This window comes from Platalea leucorodia (assembly GCF_965183815.1).
Source record: "Platalea leucorodia genome assembly, chromosome: 1".
NCBI classification, from domain to species: domain Eukaryota; kingdom Metazoa; phylum Chordata; class Aves; order Pelecaniformes; family Threskiornithidae; genus Platalea; species Platalea leucorodia.
Genome location: NC_138823.1, coordinates 51,525,230 through 51,550,339, shown reverse-complemented (window position 1 = coordinate 51,550,339; position 25,110 = coordinate 51,525,230). Strand labels below are relative to the sequence as shown.

Here is a 25,110-nt window from a genome sequence, read left to right as displayed (position 1 = left end):
TGGCATACGGAGCAAAATCTGATGGCTAGAAATCCATGGGAAGATGACAGAAAGCTAAACAAAAATCTGAGTTTGTAACTTGGAAGTTAGAAGTCAGATTTGGTGGAGATTGCAGAAGCGGTGTGATAGTAAGCAGATCTTATTTTAAAACTGAAGAAATTAACTTTGTGAAAGACAGATATTGTAAAGACTTTTCGCTCTTGCTAGTGCACCCATTCTTTGATCTACTATTTCTAATAAATTGTTTCAGGCTATTGTAATGGGATCGATATATTTTTGTTTTAATATGCTTCAGGAGCTCAGAGATACTAAGAAGTTATATGATGTCAGTTAATCTGTGGTAGTTTGTCCTGGAAAGTAATTTCAGTCAGCTTAGTTGAACCTACAGTGAAAAAGATTTTGCAAAAGTCCATCATTCTTATGGATTAAGAGTGTGCAATTGTACAGTTAGTGAAAATCAGTTGATACGTTATACCTAGCTTGTCTCTCAGCTTTGTAACTACTTTTCAAAGTAAAGGTGCAATTTAAAATGCTTCTCATAATTCCCAATGTTTTGATATTCTCGTGCATCTAAACTTAATAGCCTGAAGTTAGAGCAAAACACTCCCCTGTTAATTTGTGTAAGGACAAAACAAATCAGGTAAAAACTTGATGGGACAGAGCTACAGAATTACTCTTTTTATATTTCTCTTTTGGTTGTGTATTTCTAGTGAAAACAGAAGTGTATGCCAAGAGCTCGTTTAACAATTAAAACAAAGTTGGGCTGATTATGAAACATAAACTAAACCTAGATCTGACATTTGCAGTTCTCAATGTGTGTCTTAATACTGTAATGCTTTCACGACACTTACATTGCCTTAGCTTTTCATATACCAATATTGGATGAGATGTGTACTTGTATAAAGATCTGTCTTATGTTTGTAGTCTCACAAAAAATTTTTAGAATGTGTTCTGGAATAATCTGTGACGAAAGGATTTGTATGTTTTTGCAATACATTCCTTACCTTTTATATAGGTTATATGTATTTCTGCTTGTTTTAAAATACTCAGTAGCTGCTTCTATATTTATCTGTGAACTTACATGAATTCTTAATTTTTCATTAAGTTTTACTCTCCCACTTTGGAGGAGAACAACTTGTTTTGTTTCAACGTGAGCACCACTATCAGCATGATGACTGGAATTCTTAGTGGGCTGTGGTTAAAGTAACAGTGCCTAGAAAGTGGGGAGGAAATGTTGGCGGGCTAATTACATTACTTAAATTTAAACCTGAGCTAGGCTGTAGTACCTTTAGAAGCTGATGTATTTGGAAGTGAAATACTACCATGGAAATCGATGCAGAAAAAAGAAAATACTGATAAATAATTGACTTTTCTTGTGGTATGCTTCAGTTCTGGTGTATTTTTTAATGGTAAAATTGGGCTCTATTATCTCAGCCTTATTAAACCGAGGCTTAAAACTCCTGAATGTTATCATCATGTGTGAAAATGGGGCATGGCAAACACCTTTCTTCTGAAGGTGAATTAACATCTTAAAGATACGCTGTGAAATGAGGTGAATTAGTCAGGGTTTATTGGGGGAAGCAATGTCTCGTATAAGACCAGTTTATATACCTGGAAAAAAGGTCTGCTTCAGTGCTCTTAAGCTTATGACTTAAGTTTAGTTATACATACCAACTTTATTGATATGTACAACCATTTACTGTGGTATCTTGTAGAAATGGTGTTAATAGCACACTTTTTTTTATAATAAAGATCTCTTCTGAGTCCTAGTTTAATAGGTGAGGTGCAAACAGTATTTTACAAAACATGTCTGAAGACTGGATTTTTTCTTTGTCTTTGAGCTAATTAAAAGTCTTGAGATTTTTCTTTCCTTAATGGAGGTTATTGCTTGAAAGTGGCGAGGACAACTTGGGTAGTGCAGTGTCCCAGTGTTCATTTGTATTCAGTTCCGTAACTCCTGTCAACATCAATATGGGCATTGGTTTGCTATTAGTCTTTTCTCAATTGTTGCCTCATTTGTATCTTAACTTTTTGGAATCTGTCAAAAGATGTAAAATTATGTCTGATACTGAAGGTCACTTATAAGGAGTTTGAGCCAAGGGTTATTTTCATGGAGTTGTGCTTTTCTTAGAAACTTACTGTCATCATTAGTCATGCCTTAGTGTTTACTGGGACAGTACTGTGCCATTGCAAACCTTTTTCCTAGCTCTCGAGGAAAAGATAACCCTAAACTGTTGAAGAATTTATCAGTCAACATGATATTCACAAAGATTGGGCACTAAACGTGGTTGTTGTTGTTTAAAATGGAGTTTAAACGCTGAAATTACTTTAGCAAATGCTGCAACTATAGTCTCTACCCAGTGACTATGTAGGAAGCGTTCCTTATTTTGTTTAGTGATGACACAAGCTGTGTGAGGAGCGCCTGCAGTGAAGTTTTCATGTTTTCATTGCCAAACATCATGGTCTCAACAGAAGCATCTCCCAGACAGTATAATATTATGCATCATGTTTTCTTGCTTCAGGCTCCTTATGTGCTACAGCCCATATGTGCTGTAATGACAATGCTTTTTATAGATTGGGTGACTGAAAATTAAAAAGGACTAATCTGCAACATTTTACCTCTTGTATTACAGCTAGTGATAATTTCAGATTAGAGTGATGTGGCTCTCAAATTTTTTTGTTGTATCGTCTTTAATCATGGTGGAAGAATTGTAAACAGTGAGCTGTGAGTGTCAAAGTGCAAGTGGGAAGCAGTTTTGAAAGATAAATATTTGGGGAAAAACTTGTCAGTTTACTTGGACAAATATATGTTAAAATACTTTGACAAATTTTCATTGCTTGCAGTAAGTGCGTTGATATCTTTTGTAATCTTGGAAGAGCAGTTGGCTCTCAACTGTAACTAGCTGCCTCATTTTTTAACATAGTATTAAAATTTACCAAAAAAGAAATATAAAGGCTTTAAAATGTACATTTAAATGTTGATACCTTCACACACATATATATGTTCACTTTTAAGAACAGGTTCTTAAAGTCCAGAAGATAAAAGAAAACCAAATTTTGCAAAATGTTTGAATAGTATGCCCAAATTAGCGTATATATTGAGCTGCTGAAACAGCATATATATGCTATTTGTTTCTCAGCTATGTTCCTGTTCATTCACTTTTAGTGGTTTCACAGCCAAACATGGCCATTATTCAAGTTGCTCTGTTTGAAAATATATTTCCATAGAATATGGGACAGGGAATCAGTTTGCCTCTAAAGCTGTTTTATTATTTATTTTTATTTTTTTTATTAAGCTTCAGTAACTATTTCTACAACAGGGGGATCTTTTTTATAAATTCATAGAAAAGGAAAAGTAGTCTAGAACTTGAAATGTTTTCATGTGCAACACTTTTACTATTTATTCTATAATTCCACAACATTTAATTTGTATTTATGTTTTGCTGATAAAACTTCTATCTTTCTTGTCAAGTCCTAAGGAATGCCTGGATGCTACTTTCTTCTGAGAGCCAAGTGCATATGTTGCTAAGTTTATTTGATTTGCGTATGCACATTTTGGAGGGAAAAAAACCACCTCAAAATCTTGATTATGTTGTGCAAAGTTTTAGTAAGAGTGTAATAGTTATCAATTTTATGAGTAAACTTTTTACAGGTGTTCAGTTGCTCAAATTTTAGTTATTCCACTAAAATAATTTCTTTGGATCCATTCCTGGTAGTGAAGTAAAATTTTCAGTGTGGAGGGAAACTTAATGTTCAAGAAGCATGTTCCAGGACTCCTACTGAACAGTGCAAGCCTAATGAACTATTTCTTGTATCATGCATTTTTATTTTTCTGGTTATATTTAAAGACTGTTGTGGTTGACTTCTTTTAATTCACTCTGATAAACAGTCTTACTCTGATAATTTTCTGTTCTGAATGGACTTCAGTATGAAAGATTGATTATCTAGAGATGCCTACCTGCTTGCCTCCCCAGAACTTCTTTCTCTCTGTGCATATGTAGGTAGAAGAAAGCTCAAAAATGAAACATTTGATTTATGTTTGTGCTTCCTTGAAAGTATGATGTAAGTGCAACTTTGTACATAAGCATATAAATGTAAAAATCTCCTGTGCTGATCTATTCTGCAGTTTTAGATCTGTTGGGTGTTGATAGTGCAGTAAGTGTGACCTTGAAACGTGTGGTGGAGGTTGTGTGCTGTGGAATATGGTGATAAGACAGGCTGCTGAATGGGTCCCACATACCTCGTGGGTTGAGAAGTGGATGGTGAGAGAGCCGTGTGCCCTCTTCAGCAAGAGTTCATGCTGAAAGTGCCAGCAGCAGCAAGTATAACTCGTGTAGCTCATTGCTGATGCTCTGTGTAACACAGCTATTGGTAGAGAATGGTCCAGGTGCTGAATAGCAGAGGCATTTACTGGCAGCTGTTCTAGTTGGCCTGCCAACAAAGGGGAAAATACCTAACCTATTTCTTTTTTGAAAAAATGTGGCAAGTTATGTTTATCTTGCATTTATATGTATATCAAGAATTGAGCAATGTATATAAAAAGGGAAGGTTTTTCAGTTCTAACTTGCTTTGTTTGTCTTCCCTGTCTTTCTTCTTGTTCATGTCCTTTTAGATATTTATGCTAAATCAAAAAGTGAGAAGGGAGGGGGATGTTGATGACTACCTTTAAAAAAATCTCTTGTATTATAATACAGCTTTACATTGGAAATAAGTGTTTTAATAAACAACATACTATTTTCTCCATGTTTTTCAAGTGCTTGACCTATTTTAAAACTCTGCTTTAATCTGATGCTTGCCAAATTAAGTTGGAAACAGCATAAGTACTATACTGTAGCAATATATGTCCCTGTAGCATAAATGTTACCTTTCCTTAAATCCTGGAAGTCAGTGTTTGTATGTAATTTTTTTCCTTCTGAGTGCTGTATGGGTTTTATCCTTACTCCAGTAGTGATACTTATACATGGATATATAACCTGGCAGCCCACTGCTGAACAGTGTGGATCAGTGGTACCACTGCGATCCTGAAATTATTTTTTTTTTTAAATGCCTTCTATGTGACATTACTAGAGTCTCATGGTTTGTGTGACTACAGTAGTCCTGAAGCTTGAAACCTGTGCCATATATTACCAAGATTTTGGCTGCCTATGTTTTTTGATCTAGCAGTTGATGTCACCCTTTTGGAATATCCCTGCAAACAGAATAGGTGAAACATCTTAAAACTATTCTACATGGTGTAGTAAGATATGTGTTCTGGGCTGGAAACAAAGCAGCTATAAAACCATAAGATGTGTCAGAACTTTGTATTTCCAGCAGCTTAGTTATGTGGCATATGCATTTTTTTAAATCTGGATAGATTAACTTAAATTCACAGGAACAAGGAGAAGTGGGAATCTTTTAATAGGACCAGTTAACATTTGTGTGCTAGGTCAAAATTGTAGTGATGGATCATAGAGAAGAGTAGAATTAGCAGATTTTTAATTTTCTGTAGCTCTTAAATTTTTTTGATGTGCACTGAATGTATTTTGATGACAGTGGTTTATCTTAAAAAATATCTACAGCTTAATGATTGAAAAAAAATTTTTAAAGATATATTCGAGTCTTTGTAAAAATGATGCCGCTTTTGGCTTTCCGTGTCCATTATATCTTGCAGTATGATACAACGTTTGTAACTTAATACGAAAACCCAAGATTTATTTACAGGTGTATAAATTAAAATCAAGAAATGCAGTATTGATCTTTACAATAGGAAATATTTGCAAATATAGTAACTACATTTTGTTTTCTTTACAGAAACCATAGCCCATTAATGAGTTTTGGAGCCAGTTTTGTCAGTTTTTTGGTGAGTAGATGGGAGCAGAGAGTACACATCTCTTCTCTTGTGGTTAATGTTTGTATGTGCATGCATGCGTTCATAAACGTGGATACTCTTAATTTGCTTCTTTTTATGAGACTTAATTTTTTTCAAAGTTTTAGATTAAATGTAGCTAGAAAATAAGTCATGTTATATAAAACTTGTTTACTGATGTGGTTTAAATAGAAAGTAAAGGTTCTGTGATTCAGCTGCTCAAATGTATGAAATATTTATGTGTTCCATTAAAAGAACCATAATAAAACCCTCTCTTAAGTGAGCAGTAGAGGTATTATTAAAATAGTACTCATAAATGCCATTTTCCTGATAGCTTTTGCTATTGAAAATTTCTTTATCCATACTGCCAGATTGAAGTTGTTAATTCAATCCATTCACATGGCTTTCTTTTTTAATATATGAGAACTGGGAATATTGATTGACTAAAGAGTTGTAATGAGCAAGTTAGGTCTGTTAAATGCTTTTCTTCTTTTTTAATGTATTAAAAATTAGAATATCCTATATAAAAACTGAGCAGGTGTATTAGAAAATGTTTGGATCCTGTTTTTTAGGCTGTCCTTATTCTGACTGCTGCTTAATCTTAGATTGCACCAGAAATTATCTATGGTTATACTCTTTTTAAAGACAGAATTTATTATAATATGCCAGAAATAGATAAGTTGTAGGTGAAATTAATTTGAATTCTCTCTAGTGTCTGTAGACTATGCAGTATGGAAAAATATATTGGTTAGGAAACCTCCTGGGGCATATGCTTGCTTTTAAGTCAATGGAGAGGAGAAAGGAAAGAGGGAGAATCTCTCAGGCTTGCTTATTTGAATTGATGCGCTGAACCAATGTAACATCACAGTGCAGCATCAGTGGATCTTGAAAATACCTTGCTTAGCTACTGTTCTAAACATAGCAGCAGCACGTTGTGTCCCTGTGTCGTTCAGAGCTTTCGTTTAATAAAGCATCAAGAAAAGAAGTTACTTGTGCTGAAATTCTTTCTAAATTGGTTCAGCAGTAGTTGGAGCTGGATGCATTTTTTTTTTTTTTCCCCTCTTCTTAGGAATTGTGGTTATTTTGAAAAATGCAATAGCTCTTACTTGTTACTGACTTGGGAGGCCTGTGATTTATGTGGATGAATTCTATAAAAGCAGTATCTGCACAGATGCAAATCATGCTTTACATAACAATAATTGAAAATTAATTTATATGAATTTTTCTTCTGCTTAATGTAATGTGACAGTGCATTCAGTTTGTCTGCATATGAAGCTTTGTTAAGACAAGGGGTTAGGACACTCTATGTTCTGATTTGTCTTGAAATTTTGGTAAAGCACACTCAAATCTCTAGTCTGGTGTTTCTCTGTAGAAGTATGTGTATTGATGTGTGTGTATTAATAAGTTTGTTTTTTTAAGTAAGTTTTATTGTCAAGTTTTTATTAAAACTTTTAGTATTCTATAGCTTTTGTAGAAATAAAAATATTTGTGATTTTTATCATTCAAATCTGTTTGGTTTTTCGTAGAATGCTATGATGACATTTGAAGAAGAGAAAATGCAGCTGGCATGTGATGACTTAAAGGCTACAGAGAAACTTTGTGAAAGTGAAGAAGCTGGAGTTATAGAAACAATCAAGAATAAAATTAAAAAGAATGTAAGAACATTATTTGTAAAATATGGAATTGTGTCTGTCCTCTTTGTATTTTGAATAGATGATTTTTGATATATGAAGAGCAGTTAAGATTAATAATAAATTTAGAAATTAAGTCAAATATTTTGCTTGGATTTCCTAAGTATCATAAAATAGTCAGGTAGTTCCTCTTCTAAAGCAGCAGGTTGTCTTGATGTTAGTAATTATTTTCTTAACCTCAAATTAGTGACCTGCTAAAGTTATTTCAGGAAGCTTGTGGCCTGTCTAAATCAGGCTAACTTTAATTCATACATGCTCTAGTAATGTTCAAAAGTTGTGATGTTGAGGCTACATAGTGCTGTGTGCCAGGCATATTCCTAGGGAATTTTCCTTCCTTTTTTAGATTTTTTCATTCTAAATAATGAAGGAAGAATAAAGCCTGCAGATTGAGAACAAGTTAAAGCAGTAGTGTAGAAACATCCAGTGAGTGGCTTGCCTAGTGTGACATAGCAGATCTACAACAGAGAAGAAAGCCCTTTCTCTTCAATATTTAGTTTACTTGATAAAAAGTATTCAACCTGACATACTTAACTCTCTGCTCTTAAGAGGCACTGTATTTTCCCTGCCACTTGCCATATACCCCTTTCTGTGTTCTTCCTATCTAACATCTTTTAGTCGTGTGTCTGATGCATTTAGTAATAATTAAATGAAATTTAAATCTGTTCTGAGTATTCATAGAATCATAATGAAAAATAGCAGATAGCAAATATGTAAGGTTCCCTGTTTATTAAGTAGGAGCTTGCTTGATGAGCTAGCAAAGAACTTCTAGCATAGTTCTACACTTCAAAATGCTGTGTTAATTTAGTAGCAATACTACCACTTGCAGTTAATTTTGGATTTTTTAGTTTGTCAGGTTTAAACTGTATTCTGTAATTCTGTATTATCTTTGTTAACATTTTTCTGCACTCTGTGTTTGTATATTCCAAACAGGTTGATGGACGAAAATCCACTCTATCCATGATAGATCGTCTACAAAGACAAATAATTGTAGCAGACTGTCAAGTCTACTTGGCTGTGCTCTCATTTGTAAAACAAGAGTTATCAGGTGTGCTGTGGCTTTGATGTTTAGATATATTTTTTGCATGATATCTTTTTAATAAAGCTTGATCATAAAGTGGCAAGATGACTTATCAGTAAAGATGATTGTTTTGTAAGAAAGAGTGGAGTTCCATTTGAAACATTCCAAGATTGGTATACTTGCAGAGATATTGTTCTACCTTTGTGTAGGTAGTAGTATCATAAAATGAGTTGGATTGCTACGGATTACAGCTTTCTGCTTTTTTCATACCAATAATCATATTCAATTGATTCTCCTTAGATAGGTTGGAATCCTTTGCATGTTGCCGTAGGCATTTGAGGAGTTGGTACAAAGATGAGTAGCATCTGGGTGATTCATGTGGCCTGCAAGATAAGAGGCTATAAGTCCAGGACACTGGGAAAATCCTAATGTCCTATATGCATTATGTTCATGACAACTCAGGGAGATGACAAACTAACAGTGAAAGTAATTTTAAATGAAGTGTGTTGAAGATGGAACTGCTGAATCAATTCTTATTCTCTGGTCAACAAAGTGCATCCTTGCATGCCAAAGAGGTTAATCCTGTTGTGTTGAATACAAACCTCCTACTCTCGGCTGCAAAGCTGTTTCTAATGTTCTATTGCATTCCTGGATCTCTTTCATAATCTTAAAACATGCCTTTATCCTTGAGTTTATAGAAAATGTGGTCAAGGTCATATACAAAGTGAGCGCATTCCCAGGTTCTTACCAAATCAACGAAGACCAAGAGATGGCAGTCAGACCAGAATGTCAGTGAAAACCCTGCTGATCAGCTGAACGGAATCAGGGAAATAATATTCAGATTATTTAAAATAACACTAAGATCTCTAGTCAAGGACATAATGCTTTCTGCGATGTGCAGACTTGGTTTCTTCCAAGCCATGGCATCAAGAATGTGTTTGGTTCTACCTAGCAGAAATTCAGGGGGTATTTCTGTCTGCTGTGTGTGTAGCACTGCAAAAAGGTTTTCTTACTATTTTTGATGCAGTTCTGGGTTTTTGTTTCTGGGTTTTTTTCTCCCCCTCTTGAAGCTTTTTTCTTATTTCAGTATATATTCTGCAACTGCATAACTGGGTTGGAGGCTGTAATTGAGGGTGGTGTCTGTTCCCTTTCTCTCTTGTCTGAGGCTCAGAACTGAAGCAGGTAGCAGAGTACTGCAGAAAATGCAGTATATTTGGGTTACTCTACTGAATAAAAAACATAACCTGAAATCTAGCTAAAGTTCTGACTGGTTAAATGCCACCTCAGCGGCTGCTGGTTACTGCTGTTGCTTAACTGTTGAATCCATTATTTCAGTTTTTTGAGTATATTATCTTTCTAATTATGTGTAAACATCTTCTGTTTTTATCATGTTTCTGTACAGAAGTAGCAACCAGATTATTGAAATGACTGTCATTTAAAAAAAAAATGCATTCTTCAGAGGCAAATAAATATTTCTCATCAGTGGATGGGTGAAAAATTTCTTGTCTCTTTCTTCCCAGAACAGTTTGACAAGAAGCATATGATGACATGCAAGCTGCTTTCTCATATGCCTAACACATTTTAGATTTTCCTTTCCACCCTCGTGGATGTATTAGAAATAGTTTCATCATAAAGTTAGTAACACAGCAACTTATATTAGCTTCCCACATCAATATTGAACTACCTTTTCTTGATATTTACCACTGCTGTCATGGGTCTGACTACTTTCAGAAGTTCATACTGGGAAATTAGCTCAATGACTGGGCTTGATTTATTTTGTATGTTTAAAAAGTCAGAAATTCATTATTTTCATTTGTTAGATTGTTCTATTTTAGTATAGCAAATCTGTTAGGGCTGTGTTGTGTTAGTGAACTGTTCATGACAGCACACTAATGGAAGTAAAGCCTAAAACTATACTTTTTTTCGACGTCATATCCTTTCCATTTGATGCATGCATGAGAACACAGTAGTTAGCTATTAGCAGAAACACTATCTGTAGGACAAGTAAAATGTGGGGTTTTCCTTATTATTTGTCTGCCGCATTGCTATGCGTAGTTGTATGAGCATTCATCTTGTGGTGAACTGCATAACCTTAAAAATACTCTGTGCAGCCAAAAAGTGACCTAATTGCTTAAAATTGAAGTAATATTAGTCTTGTAATGCAGCTGAATCATGGCAGGGTTTACTTCTTTTATTATAACACTTTAATACGGAACTCAAGATAGAGAATTAGTTTTTTTAATGCTTTAAGTTCATGTTGACAGAACCCTTCTGTGACAACTGAGAATACAAATTTTGCAGTCTTTCTCAGTGCGATTTCTTGAGAATATCAAACTAGCTTCATCCCCTCTTCATACAAGAAGAATCCAGGAAGAGGTAGTCTAGTCTGTGATGGTACTTTCTCTAGAAATGATTTTTTTGTAATTGGAAGGATTTTTGTCAAAGATGTCAAAGGCTTATAAAAAGTGGTTTGGTATTAATAGCGTTTTCCTTTTCTTTGACACACCCCACCTGTTACAATCTAATTCTGGCACCAGTTATAACACTGATCTCTGCAAATTTGGTGGTATCTGTTTAGAACACTGCTGCTATAACCATGCTTTTATTTTCACTCATTTTTAGTTAACTCCTTTGTCACTGCAGTTCCTAATTCCCAGGGCTCTATCACAGACAAAATGCTGGTGTCTGCTTTTACAATTAATGTGTACAAGTATATTCTGTTTGTTTTTCTGTTTACCAGTTATCATTGTCCAAGGATGTGCTATAACCAAGATGAATGCTGTGTAAATAGGCAAATTGGACATCTTCATCTTTTGGTGTCATACTTTTCTTTACCTTCCTGTAAAGAGGGTAATGAGACTGAGAATTCTCTCATTCTCAACTGAGAATGCTCAAGACTAGTTTCTTAAGGAAATTTAGGTATCCAGCTTGCATTTGAAATTGAGAGTGTTAGGCAATTTAAAAATGTTTTAAAAACATAAAAATTATGCATTTTTTCCTATGATTTTTATTTTCTTAATTATAAGGCACTGTGTTCCTGTGAGGGGCAGGAAAATGATGGCGTTGAAAAATCTTATCTAACACAAAGGAAGGGATTTTCTTAGTATTTTCGCATCAACTGTCTTTTAACATCATGTAATCTTTATGCGTCTTGATTCTGCTTGCCAGGCAGCCATTTCATCTCCTCTCTATAGTGGAGCAGAATCCAGCATTAAGTTCTTTGAATTCTCTATTTCTTTCTGACAGCTGTATTGCTACATAGCTGAGGGGAAGTCCCTTTGTATTGCATGCTGTTTTAAAGCTCTGGTTGAAAAGCACTTAAGTTTGTAGTGCCCAGTATGAAAGACCTCTTCAGATGACAGTAGCGATTACAAAATTCTTCATACAATATGTTAATGCAAATAGAGAGAACATCCTAGGGTTTGTGAAATAGCATTTACTACTGTTACGCTTCTGAAATACGTCCTTGAAATATTTTTTTTTCCTTGATTTTTAGCATACATAAAAGGTGGGTGGATACTCCGAAAAGCCTGGAAAATTTACAATAAGTGCTATACGGACATTAATACACTTCAGGAAATATATCAGAAGAAAACAACTCAGGAATCCGTGACTTCTGATGCTGCAAATGATAATCATATTGCTGCAGAAGGTGTAACGGAGGATTCGCTAAACAGACTGAAAGGTGCTGTTAGCTTTGGATATGGACTTTTTCATCTTTGCATATCCATGGTGCCCCCAAACCTGCTCAAAATCATCAACCTGCTGGGTTTTCCTGGAGACCGCCTACAGGGGCTTTCTTCACTGATGTATGCAAGTGAAAGTAAGGACATGAAGGCCCCTTTAGCTACGTGAGTAGCTATATTGAAATGCTTTGGTAGATAACTTAGTAGTGAAAGTAAGTAAACTGAAAGAAGTAAAAACCAAAAAGTCATGTTGCTTTAAAGGAAACAACAGCAGGTAAAATAAGCCTGTAGTTTGTTGTTTAACATGCCATAGTTTAGTAAATTCATCACTAGTGTATGAGATCTCTCTGCTGTTAGTTATTTACATGCATTTGGGGTTTGTGTCAGTATTTTGCTGTATTCTTCAGTACCTGCTATTCTAATGTCTAGTAATTTATATGCCAGCAGAGTAAATAAAAGCACCCCCTGAAGGCTGAGTAAATTTACCCGAGTTATATTCTCCACTATGGAGAGCATACTATTTTGTATGAGTCATTAATCTCACTTAGCTATTTATCCTTACTATTAGCCAAAGATTTTTTCCAGTTTATTTTTAATTTTAGCATCTGAATAAAATGCGATGTTCCTTTACAGTCTTTTTAGAGGAGTATTTTTTGTGTGCTCTTTCTCCCGAGCCTTCATACTGCATTCAGGCCTTTTTATCAGGTGAAGGGTTTGCCAGACCTAATCTAAACTGCCCTCATAAATGCGTTTATTGTTCCATTGTCTGCAAATTAATGCTTTTATTACTGGACCTACTGCAGGTACTATCAGATGTCACTTTTGAAACATTGACAGCAGAGCTAAAGTCTCTTCTGCTGGAGGAGAAGAATTGGATTTCTGATTCATTAAGAAAGCTTAAGATTAAATGTTCCTGTTTATTTGTTCTTCCTCCTTTCTGGGGAAGAAAAACAGTATTTTTGGGAGCGTTTCCTCCTTCAGATGGTCTTGGAAATCTTTGTGCTCTGCCCTTGTTTCCAGGAGTGATGTAGGTCACGTAGAAGTCTGCCCTTCTGAACACCGGATGTATTTCTGTTTGACATTGACTTCAAGTGTGTCTGCTGATGTGTGTTTAGTCTTGTTGTTGGTTTTGTTTGTGTGGGTCCCCCCCTCTCTAATGAACAATTAGTTTTCAAAGTTTTCCTGTTGTTTTTTCTTTCTTAAAATCTAGAGAGTTCTAAAGGCTCAGCTGCTTTGATGATATGAGCTTGATTGTTACTTTACCTTTGGGTAATGTGCACTAAATTGTATGTTCAGGTGCAGTTTAGGAGTACATTGAAGTATGGCAACAGTATTGTGTTTGTTTTAAAGCCAGGTGGTATAAGAAAAGATTCATATATTTCTTTGTCTTTCAGAATAATTTAAAAATTTGCCTGTGTAGAATGTTATCCTTAAATTTGTGTTGGAGCTGTAATTATTTTTACCCTTATGTTTCTTTTAGATTAGCTCTGTTGTGGTACCACACAGTTGTTCGTCCCTTTTTTGCCCTTGATGGTAGCGATAACAAGGCAGGATTGAAAGAGGCAAAAGAAATTCTTGCGAAAAAAGAATCTGCCTATCCAAATTCTTCTCTGTTCATGTTCTTCAAGGGAAGGATACAGCGATTAGAGGTATTGCATGTTTTCTTTCTTTTGCCTGATTTCTCCTCCTCACCCTTTGTTATTTTATATCTTTTTCTGATGTGAATGAACTGTGCAAGCTTCAGCAAATTGTGAATAAAGATATAGATACATGGAAAGATAAATAAGAAGAAAGGATTAACTCCTTCCTAGTTTCAAGTTCACATGCCAAACCTGCTCTTCCACTACTCTATATCTGAATTAATGGCACTTTGAAATCTTTTTCAGCTTGATGCATTTGTAGCTGTGTGCTGAAAGGAAGTGCTTTTGGTCACTCATGAGTTTCTTGTGGTATAAATAGCTATTTCAGTTTTGCTTGTCAAGCTAAAATCTGAGATTATCTGCTGAGTACATAGCATTTATCTTCCCCTTTTCATTTTATGCCTTGTTCATATACAGCTAATTCTGTGCAATAGTTTCCCTCAAATAACTGCTTTTGCTTTTAAGAGGTCAAACCAGGATGTTTTCTGTTGCTAAGGGTGAGCTCTGACCCAAGCAGAAATTTATTCACTGGAAATGTATTTGTGAATGCTGTTGCAGAGTGTTATTCAAACACTGTAACAGCCTCGTGGGTTTTGGCCGAGTTATTCTTTAAGGATCTGTGATAATACAAGACGGTGGTGAGTACTTTAAACTACTCCAACTCCTAGCTGCTGCTTTTATCAGACCAGAATAGTTCCAGAGCAAGTACATCAGCAAGAAAACGCAACACAAAAGCACGAACCCAGAAACCCTTCATCTCAACATCATAATTACAAGGGCTAATCCAGATCTTAATATTGGTGGTCATTCTTTGCTAGGGTTTGCAGCTGACTCTCAAATACAGCTTAATATTTTGAGGGAGGTAGCAACAGTAACAGAACAGAGGGGCAGGCTTCAGTGGCCTACCAGATTTTGCAGGTGTATTCTTGTGGGGGATTTGGGTGTTTTGTTTTCTTTTTCTGTCTTTCTGAAAGCAACAGTGCATTTGGGGAATTACACTGTCATAGGCAAACTGTGAGTCTTTGGGAAGTATTGCTGTTTTCTGAGTGGGAAAGATTTTAATGGTCTTTGTTCAATTATATGCGTATCCTATTCTTATGGCAAAAATCAAATTTGTTAGGAATAGCTACACAATGAATGCAAGTGCAGTTAAAAATGTAAATATGTTGATTGCAGAGTATGACTTGGTATTTGAAACTTTTTTCTTTTTACATCCCCCCCCCCCCCCCCCCCCCCGGTTTAGTATAATGAGGAATAAAATGCAACTGATTCTTCTAACTTTCAGGGTAAGCTAGGGCAAAATTGTAAACACAAGTTGTCAAGAAACTGGGTGTATGTTTCTGTGTCTAAATACAGAGGATAGTTTTGGGATGAGTGTCAGTTTTGTGTAGTCGGTCCCTTTCTGCAGTACCCTTATGTTTCAAAGCAGAGTTCTTTACATGTAATCTTATGTATTTGTGCATTAAACAATGCAGTATATAGATGCCAAAGTTTAGCTCTAAGTGAAAGAGTTTGTGCCAAAGACAGTATGGCCATGTTAACGAAGTTAGTTAGCTTAGGCAGGCAGAATGCTGTGTTGCGCTGTGTAGCCATACCCTTAGTCAGCAGAAAGCTTATTGGTTGCTAATAGGAATTAAAATGTCCCTTTGCTGTTCATGTATTTGTTTGCATGAGAGCTTTTCCATTCAGCAGCCTCTTCCCCCGGCCCCAACCCTGTCATTGCTGTGTTCTGAGTGGTACTGTATCACCTAGGCTTTGCTGTGTATAAATATTTTGGTGAAATGTCTCAAGCTCTTCTGTAGACTCTGTTAGGAATTTACAAGCTTAATTTCCTCAAATGTTGTTGACATAATAGTGAAGGCAGATATGTGACTGGTGGCAATGGCATGGGGAGCTGCGCTGGATTTCTGCACGATACACTTGTGGTTACACGTGTCTCAAATCCAGGCGTTGGTCTTACAACATCCATTGTACATTCTGATCCAGAAGTGCACATATACTCTTAGATTACAAACTGATATGCTGAGTTGTAATGTCTGCCTCATCTCCAAGGCGGGTAAGGAGAGCTCCTGCAAAACCTGAGAAGTGCTTATGTGGCCTTCCTTGAAATTGTTAATACGCAGGTGTTCTTTTTCCACCAGGCATGGGAATATTATTTTCAGATGGTTTACTGAAATTGGGAAGTCTGTGCTTTAACCTATATGCACTTAAAAGTACACCTTGCGCCAAAGCTTATATATTTTTTAGTCTTTAACATCTATCATCCTTTAACAGTTCTGTGAGAAAATTTGTTGTACATAGATGAAAGGCAGCTTAAATGTTGTTATACAGAAGAGCTTCTGTCTTCTGGAAGTAGAGATCAGTAATGGTCATTGTAGGCTTTGTATTAGAGCCTACTAGCACTCAGTCCATCGGATTATTTTATAGCCTTTGATCCTGCATATGTTTTGTGTAACTTCCAGCTGATGGTCTATTCAGCTTCTGTTAGCAAGTCTGCATACACCTATATACCTGTATGTGTGTGCTCTTTTCTTTTCTATGGAGAAAAGAAACAGTAAGGAGCATAGTTCAGTTATGAACAGCTGAAGGCAGGGAAACTGTTCAAAAGGCAGAAGCAGTAATGCAAGACGGGACAGTGAGACACAAATCTGACAAAGGAGAAAATTGCCAAGGAAGGCAGTCAAGGAGAAAGGAAGATTTTGCAGTGACAGTGCTATGAAAGAAAAATGAAGAGCATGTGACTGTGTAATGGTTTGTGCACCAAAAAGCATGCACAAATATTCGTCAATAAAAGCCTTAACAGTCTTCGGTTTTCTAAGAAGTAGCCTTACAGATACTATAAACATGGACCAAATTATCTTTCAACTTTTTTCTCAGATTCACATTTTTGAGAAATCAAGTCTGAAAGCGTTTGGAGACTATTGAAATGAATAAGTTAAGGGAAAGGAGAGGAGGAGGAGGATATCGGAAAGCTGGAATGAAAGTGCACCAGAAAGTTAAAGGTTGCACTGGTAGGCTGATCAAATGTCTCTCTTCTCTATCTCCCCCCCCCCCCCCCCAAGAGTAGGTTAAGAGACTGCATATTAAAAATAGCATTTTTCCTGACTTTTACATAATTCACTTAGGCTGTTTTTATGGACACAACTATTGCTGTGCTTGACTTGTGATTCTATGGTATGTATTCCAGCCTCACAGGTATTTTTTTTTGTGAATTTCTGACTATTTCTGTCTTTGAAATACTTTCCATTAAAGCTGGTAACGATGTTTCATGTAAGCTTAAGCTGCTAAAAACAAGTGGGAATAATGTTTTATACTTGTGCCTAACGGGTGCTTAATGTAATTAGTATAATAACTGCTGAAACCCACTAGTCTGAAATCCAGAGTTTCCAGCTGTACCCTTGGGCCTTCCTTATTACTGTGAAAATAAAAATATTGCCATCCATTTGCTAAATGTGTGTTGTCTAATTTTATACTTACATTAATAAATACCAATTTACTTTTGAAAATGTGACTTAGACTATTCAAGTGTGGCATTGTGGCCAGTATTGAAAGAAGGGAATGGTGGTAGCGTGGGAGAGGGCAGAGTAAAAGATAGTGTTCTGAGTCTTAACGTATTTCTGCTTTTTAGCTTGCAGTTTTGCTTCCTCTTTTTCCCTAATCAGCAACACTTTTTAAAAATCTCTATCTGCTTTTTTAAATAGTACAAATCACCCCACTCAGAAATAGTTAAATAGATTGATACGTTTCATGTGGAGAGTGGTAAGGATATAAAGCAAAAATAAAGTGTTTGACAGACCCTTTGTAGACATCTGGGTATCAGTGGTATTGTTCTTATTTAGGGGTGGGAGGGTGTGGCACAGAACAGTAGACTGAGGGCAAGCGTAATAACAAGCATTGAAAAGTCTTCAATGAATTTTCTGGAATAAAGTCACAATGATATCTTAAGAAATTTTCAGAGCTTGTGTAATGTCAAGGCTTATTTTCAGGAATTGTGCTGGCCTTTCTAGTTACTTTTTCTAGGCTATAAAATACAGAATCCTAATTTTACTCTATTTTGATTTTGTGGCAAGTCTAGGGAAAAATGGGGGGAGGGGGCAGTGTTAAGGAATAGAAAATACAGGCTTTGAAATTTCCATATGGTGTCTTCCAGTGTAAGTTGTCCCCTTTTAGATACTGTTTGCTGGTTTCCCGTTAATTATGAGCATGACTTCTTAAAAGCTTTACAAATTCATAGTGCTGATCAAGAACAGAGAGGTCCTGGGAGAGGGAAAGTGTCCTGAGATTTCAGAACAACTCTGCAGGGAAATGTGTGTCGGCTCAGGAAGCTGCCTTGGCTCGGTAAGCTCTGTAGATGCTTAGCTGGTCAGTTAGGGTGGTTTTGGTTTTAATCTGAAGTCAAGAAATGTAAGATTATGGTTCTCACATTAGCTTTAATAATTCTCTTCATGGTTACATAGTTCTGTATATTACACATTTTATGGATTAATCTTTTTGGTCTTTGTATTATGTCCAAGAGAGGCATGACTGATGCCTGTTGAAGGAATTACAAGTGTGTGTATGTATATATTTCTGAATCTCAAGAACGTCAATTTCAAGTGTCAGCCATGATGTTATACTTGCAGGCTCTTAGGACTTCATAATTCTTTCTGTTTATTCTCTGAAACAGTAAACGAATAGTAATGAATTTATTTTAATAATTAAGAGTAGAAATTCATATTTCAGCATGTTGTCACAATCCCTGGAGATGACTGAAACTTGCCTCTGAAACATACTTGCTGAGCTTGATGCTTAAGGAAAACTTAGGCAGATGTCAAAACACTTGAGAGATCTAGGCAGTTAAACAAATGGATTCTAGAAGATTGAATATTCAACTAACTGGACTTGTATATTGCTAGGTGGTCAGTATTTCATGTGCTGCCCCAGGCTGGTGTATGGCATTGCAGACAGTGATGCAATTGCCATTGGTCATTGTGTGGAATAACATGCTGTACAAATAAGTGATTTCTGTTTTCAAATGTTTAGATTTTGTAGGTTTTTAGAAGGCAAAGTATCTTCAGAGAAGACTAAATATTTAGATTGCCTTTTTTTTTTGGCGTTTTCCACAGAAGCATTCAAAACATAGATTTACTGAGCTTCTAAACTTCTTAGCACAAAGATAAAGTTTTAAGCTGACATTGGTTTATTTTATTTTTTCTGTAAGACTGGGCTCGTAAGACTTATTTTCCAGGTAGTCGTGTTGAGGTGATGCAGCATCAGTGGAGTAATGTATAACGGAGAGAATGTGCTGCTACAAAAGTAAACAAGGTGTATGTTGCTCAGGCTCCCTGGTAGCTTTGAGGGCAAATATAACTCGCCTGTCTTTCTGTGTAGTATATTCTTCTGTTATGCCAACAAGCATCTTAGTCTAATCACCGTTTTATTTATCTAAGTGTACAGTGTTTGTATTGGCACAGCTCTGGATCACTTTGCTGGCAGTTGTGCTGTCTTGATGCAATAGATATGATTTACGGTTAAATTGTTCCTTAGGAACTAAAATAGTTTTCCCTGATGAGACAAAGAAGAAAATCTAATAAAATCACTTTAGAGCTGTGTGTGTGCGTGTGGTCTTAAGATACAATGCTGCAGATTTATGCAGGAATTTTTGAATTCAGTTATGTTTGTGTAGATGACAGGTTTGCTTTTTCAAGGGTTTCTTTCACTTACGTGCTTAGCCAGCAGAGTGGCTTAAAAATTCTTCTGTTGTATAAATTATTATAATTGTATGTGAGAATAAATATAGGAACACTATTAAAGTGGGTATAGGCCATATTGGGATATATAGTGTGTCTGTGTATAAAACTAATTAAATGTTAATTTGCATCACTCCCCCCCCCCCCCCCCCGATGATTGTTACGGAGAAGTCCCATCCTAGACTGGGAAAACTAGAAATTAAGGTAGTCAAAAGAACTGTCATTCTAATTCTTACACAACTGTCAGCCCCTTTTTGCTAAGCTGTTGGTAACCAATGATTTTATCAAGATTTTTTTTTTATCTCATTTGCCTCTTTATCTTCTTACATGTCATGCAGCATTTATGAATTCTCTATTAACTGTTGCTTAAAGTTGTTACTGAGGGATGTGGAAAAGGGTGAAATAGTTCAAAATAAATAAAATTAAACATTAAAGATACCCTTATTGTGCAGAAAGCTAAACTTTATTGGCAAATGCTAAAAATATGACTTTTAAAGGTAGAATGACTAATAGGAGTAGAAATGACATTACTCAAAAGCTTACTGCACAAAACCAATGCATTTCGGGCTTAATAGCAAATAGAAGGAATACAGCCACTGATTTTTAAGGTTGAGAGTTGATCTGAACTGGCTGTAAGTTATTGGTGGTTGTTATTATATTATTAAACTCCTCTACTGTCCCCCTCCCCTCTGTTTTAACTCTGTAGTGTTGTACGTCTCTCTTTTTGTATGACTTATAGAGTGCAGGTTCCTTACCGTACGTTTTAATTTTTACCGTTGCACATGGTGGAACCGATTGTTAGTACTTTGCAAGCAAACGGTTTGCATTCTTGTCTAAAGTCTCATTTAAATATAAATTCAAATTGCTTTGTATTAGTGATTCTTACTTCCCTTGTCTGTTATAATTTAGCTTTTGTATTATGTTTCATATCATGAATATGAAATATATGGAAAAATCTGTTTATTGTTGTAAATAAAGGTTTTGTCATAATTTGCCCATACTTCTATGCAAGAGTGATCAGGTCATGAGAGCTGGGAGGAGGGAAGCTGGCCAAAGGAATTGCAATGTGGAGCTGGTATATTGAATTAATATTAGCCCTTCTCCTTCAAACCGTTAGCTCTGTGGTGGGTTTTAGCTCATTTAAAATAATCTAGAGTCTGAAACAAATTTTGAGGTTTTCTTCTCAGTGGGATGTTGTGCCTCTTTCATCTAATCAAATCAGAGGCTGCAATCTGTAAGACACTTCATTTTTTTTTTAAATCATATAGTTATTTTTAAATATCTATTAACAGAAATCTGAATGTTTTCTTAATCAAATTATCCAAGAAATTTTAAATTTCAGACATCTGAATTTTTTTTCTCTTCTTTCACTTTTGTTAGTGTCAAATCAATAGTGCCTTGACCTCATTTCATACCGCTTTGGAACTTGCAACAGACCAAAGGGAGATTCAACACGTCTGCTTATATGAAATAGGTAAGTTGGATATGCTTATACTGTGAAAAGCTCACTTTCAAGTTCAGACGAGCAACTTCAATAAACTGTATTATTTTTATTAGGATTTTTAAAAAGTTTTTAGAATACTGGCCTTTGTCTTGTATGGATTATGGTAATAATCCTGTCTTCTTGCCTAGGCAAGTAGAATTCAACAATTTTTCATAACTTTAAAGTTTTCTGCAAATACGAGGTGATGCAAAATGGGAGAGTAGACTATAGAATCACGGGCAAACTGTTCACCTACAGAATGTTATATAAAATGAGGAATTAATTAATCTGATTTGTCTGTGGACTTACCATTTCTGTGCCAAAAATTAATTGGTCTGGTGAAGCTTCACAGTTTGCAGGACCTGTATTTCATGCCTTCTGTCAATAGCAATATATGCTGTATGTTCTTAATTTGCATACAGGTCTTTAAAGTAGAGAAGATAATGTTGCTTTAAATGTGTCTTGTTAAGGGATCTTGTCACAGTGGGGAAGAATAAGAGAGCAAGTAGTAGCTTTGTAGGTAGCATCATCCTACAAAATGTAGTATTGAAATAAAAAAAAGCTTTTGCTGTCTGTATATATTTGTTGTTGCTCTGCAGTGGATTCATTGCTTTGTATGGAATCTTATAATTCAATGTTTCCCAGTAAATTTAAACCAGGCTTTAAATGTATGTCGTTGATTTGTTTTGTTTTTAACTTTTCCAGTTATTGTTATAATTGTTAAACTAGCTCCAGCTCTCATAACAGACTGTGTGTTTCAGTAATGTTCGCACGAAATTTGCATTACTGTGCTTTCTCTGAAGTTAAATTAGTCTTGCTTTTAGGTTGGTGCAGCATGATAGAGATGAATTTCAAAGATGCGTTTGAATCCTTTGAAAGGCTTAAAAATGAATCCAGGTGGTCCCAGTGCTACTATGCTTATTTAACAGCAGGTGAGTATATTCAATGTGTTGGATCAGTGATATGATAAGGTTTTGGCACTGATTTGTTTCAGGAAACTTACTAGTGCATGTAGTACTTTCCACACTGCTTGCTGCTTATGCAGCTTTATGCCAGACTTGACTTGCGTAATTTTTTTGTTTATATAATGTACACTTGAATGCTTGCACATGTACATGCATGTGTGTACGTTCTCTCTCTCTCCCCCTCCCCGCTTCTAGATGTAGATGCAATTATGATTGTCAGTGTAGTTACAGGTCATATAACAGTGTATTGCAAAGATTTAATAAATAAATCCTGAGAGGCTGGGTGGTATTAGTTCCTTTAATGAGTACGAAAAAGAAGTACTGACTTGTTAATGATCACAGAGAGTACCTGGGAGAGTTGGGATTTGCATGTTTGTCAAATCCCCGGTCTAGATCCTTTCGGAAGTGAGTGTGTGTTCTCCTGTGACCATATGATATCTAATCTTAATTTTTCCTGTTTCATATCCCAGTAGCGTTAACACATTTTTGTTTCTGTGTTTTTACAGTGTGTCAAGGAGCCACTGGTGATGTCAGTGGTGCTCAGAATGTGTTTAAGGAAGTTCAGAAGCTTTTCAAAAGAAAAAACAATCAGATTGAACAATTTTCAGTGAAAAAGGTTTGGTTTAGCATAGGCTGACTTGTTTCAGTACAGTAATTACACTTGGTAATTTTGTTGGATTCTTTACCAGTATTTATTTTTGAAGGATGTATCTGTTTTCTGCTGTATTGCTTCTCTAGAATTAGTAGGATTCAGGTGGAAGAACAATAGTGTCATGTATTTTAAGGACCTAGCAAAGGAAATGTGAATTAGCTATTCACTTTACAACTAAAGTAATTATTAAAGATGAAGATACATTGTACTGTAGTTGTTTTAGTAATTTTCCTTCTAGCATTGCTTTTCTTACTCCTTTTTATCCTGTCATGTTTGTCAAAACGTTAGTTCTTTTTGAAAGCTAGGAGTTGTCTAGGAAATATCGCCCAACTGATGATCGTGCAGATGTTACCATCTCAGCATCCAGTCAGTGTGTACTTGGAATTGTGAAATACAATAAAACAAATCAGGCTGCATACCAGGAAGCTTTAATTTTGATCAATATGTAAGCCCTTAAATTAATTGAAAGATTTTGCTTTTTAGTCTTAAAGTCTTTAAGCTAAGTTACCACCGACTTTATTTTCATAAAATTCTTGGATGCTTTCATGAAACAGTTAGAATTACTGTTTGTGATATATTGTTTGTGAATATTATGTTCTGTGTAAAAAGACAGATGAGAGATCTCCCCTCTTTCTCCCCACTTTGCAGGCAGATAGATTTAGAAAACAAATGCCGACCAAAGAGCTCTGCGTCCTGGCATCCATTGAAGTATTGTACTTATGGAAAGCCCTTCCAAACTGTTCCCTCTCAAACTTACAGCATATGAGCCAAGGTATAATATAGTTCCTTGATTTATTTATTTATTTTTTTTTTTAAATGAGGTGTATAATTTTCTTCTGTTGTGTGGAGTAGCTGATTGTTGTAGCATGAAAATTTAAACCTGTGTGCATGTGTCGTAGCAAAGCAGTTTGAGTAACAAAAGAATAATGACCCATTAAGATTCAGCCTAATGCTTCATTTTTACTGTTTGGAGAGGTTTTTTGGAGAAGTTTAACTGCCTGCTGCATATAGTTGTTTTTTAATCAGTTGTGTTTGCCCATTGTTTAAAATGAAACAATAGTGTGATAGTTATTGTTCAGAGTCACTAAGCAAAATTTAACTCATTTAAACCTAGCTACAAAGTAAAAAAATAAAACTACCAATTCATTTCTGCAGGTCAGTTTTCTTCTAAGGGGAAATATGTAGCTTGTGAGGTCATCTATGACATGATAAGGGTTCTGTTTATCTTGGCTGCTGGTGCCATCTTAGTGGTGAAAGGAACATTTTATGGTTGCCTCTTTCCTAGTCTCTACATGTCTTAGGATGTCTGTCACGTGAAGCTTATGGTAGCTGTGTTTATCGTGAAGTTTCCAGTACTCCTGCCTTCATCCAGCGATCAGTCTTGTTTGCATTCTGCAGTTTCAAGTTATTACCTGCTCATTTAGAAAATGAAACAAAAAATATCTGCCACTGAGATACTTCCTTTTTTCTGTAATTGTGAAATTTTGGGGATTGTACATTAATTTTATGTTAAGCTGGAAAACTACCAGTCTCTAAGTTGAGAGTCAGGACTAGTTGTGGGGTTTTGTTCTGTTTTTAATTTAAGATAATTTGTCCATTTAAATTGTGTGATGGCAGTGGGTTACATTCAGATCCCTGGTTTTCTAGTCCCAAAGATAATGGTGAGGGCTTTAAAATTAGATCTACTTACGTAAAAATAAATTTCAGGATTTTTTTTATCTGTCATTTGCCTTCAGAACAACCAGCTTTAGAGGGTATAAAGGGTCTATACTTCTCTCCCACACGCTCAGAAGCAATGTAGATCTTCCTTGTGTGAGCTTCTAGCCAGCGGTTCACATTTTAATGTGAAATAGCAGTATAGATTAAAATTCAGAGGTACGCTGCTTGTATGTATGACGCCGACAGATGTGTCCGCATCAGCGATCCCTGGTTGAAGACGTTCTGCGCAATGAGAGTGCTATTGCTGTGCCTTATGTGTATCTCAAGAACGATGAGATGATAGGGGATTTTTTTTTTTTTTTTTAATTTGCTTCCTCTTTTCTTGAACAATTGGAATGCAATTTGCTGGGGCGAGTTTCCAGGCTTTTCCTCAGGGCTAGAAGTTGACTTAAGTGAATTAATTTGTATCCACATGTATCTCTGTAAGTAAAATGCTAAGTAACTTAAGACTTGAAATACAAGCAGGAGTTGACAGCCTTGTGTAGTCTGTAACGTCCAAATAATTCATGCAGCCAGCTCTTAGTTACTCATAGGTGGCTTATTTGGGCTGTGGATTAACTGTGTTGTGAATGCAGAGCTAGTTAGGATCTGGCAGGGTTTATGAGACGAGGCAGAATGTGAAGTTAAAGGAACTCCACTGCTCCAGGCACAGCAGCTCAGCTCCTTCTAAAGGGATGAAAAG

The 25,110-nt window shown here is 35.8% G+C and overlaps 1 protein-coding gene across 1 annotated transcript in view; it reads left to right on the top strand.

The window, feature by feature from the left end:
• Nucleotides 1-25,110, top strand: part of TTC39C (tetratricopeptide repeat domain 39C) — a 36,236-nt gene that overhangs the window by 5,190 nt on the left and 5,936 nt on the right. The window contains exons 2-10 of the mRNA XM_082313985.1: nt 5,791-5,839; nt 7,372-7,500; nt 8,467-8,581; nt 12,051-12,405; nt 13,721-13,889; nt 20,990-21,083; nt 21,917-22,024; nt 22,564-22,673; nt 23,358-23,481. Of these exons, the coding sequence (XP_082170111.1) occupies nt 5,791-5,839; nt 7,372-7,500; nt 8,467-8,581; nt 12,051-12,405; nt 13,721-13,889; nt 20,990-21,083; nt 21,917-22,024; nt 22,564-22,673; nt 23,358-23,481 (1,253 nt within the window). The remainder of the gene's footprint in view (nt 1-5,790; nt 5,840-7,371; nt 7,501-8,466; nt 8,582-12,050; nt 12,406-13,720; nt 13,890-20,989; nt 21,084-21,916; nt 22,025-22,563; nt 22,674-23,357; nt 23,482-25,110) is intronic.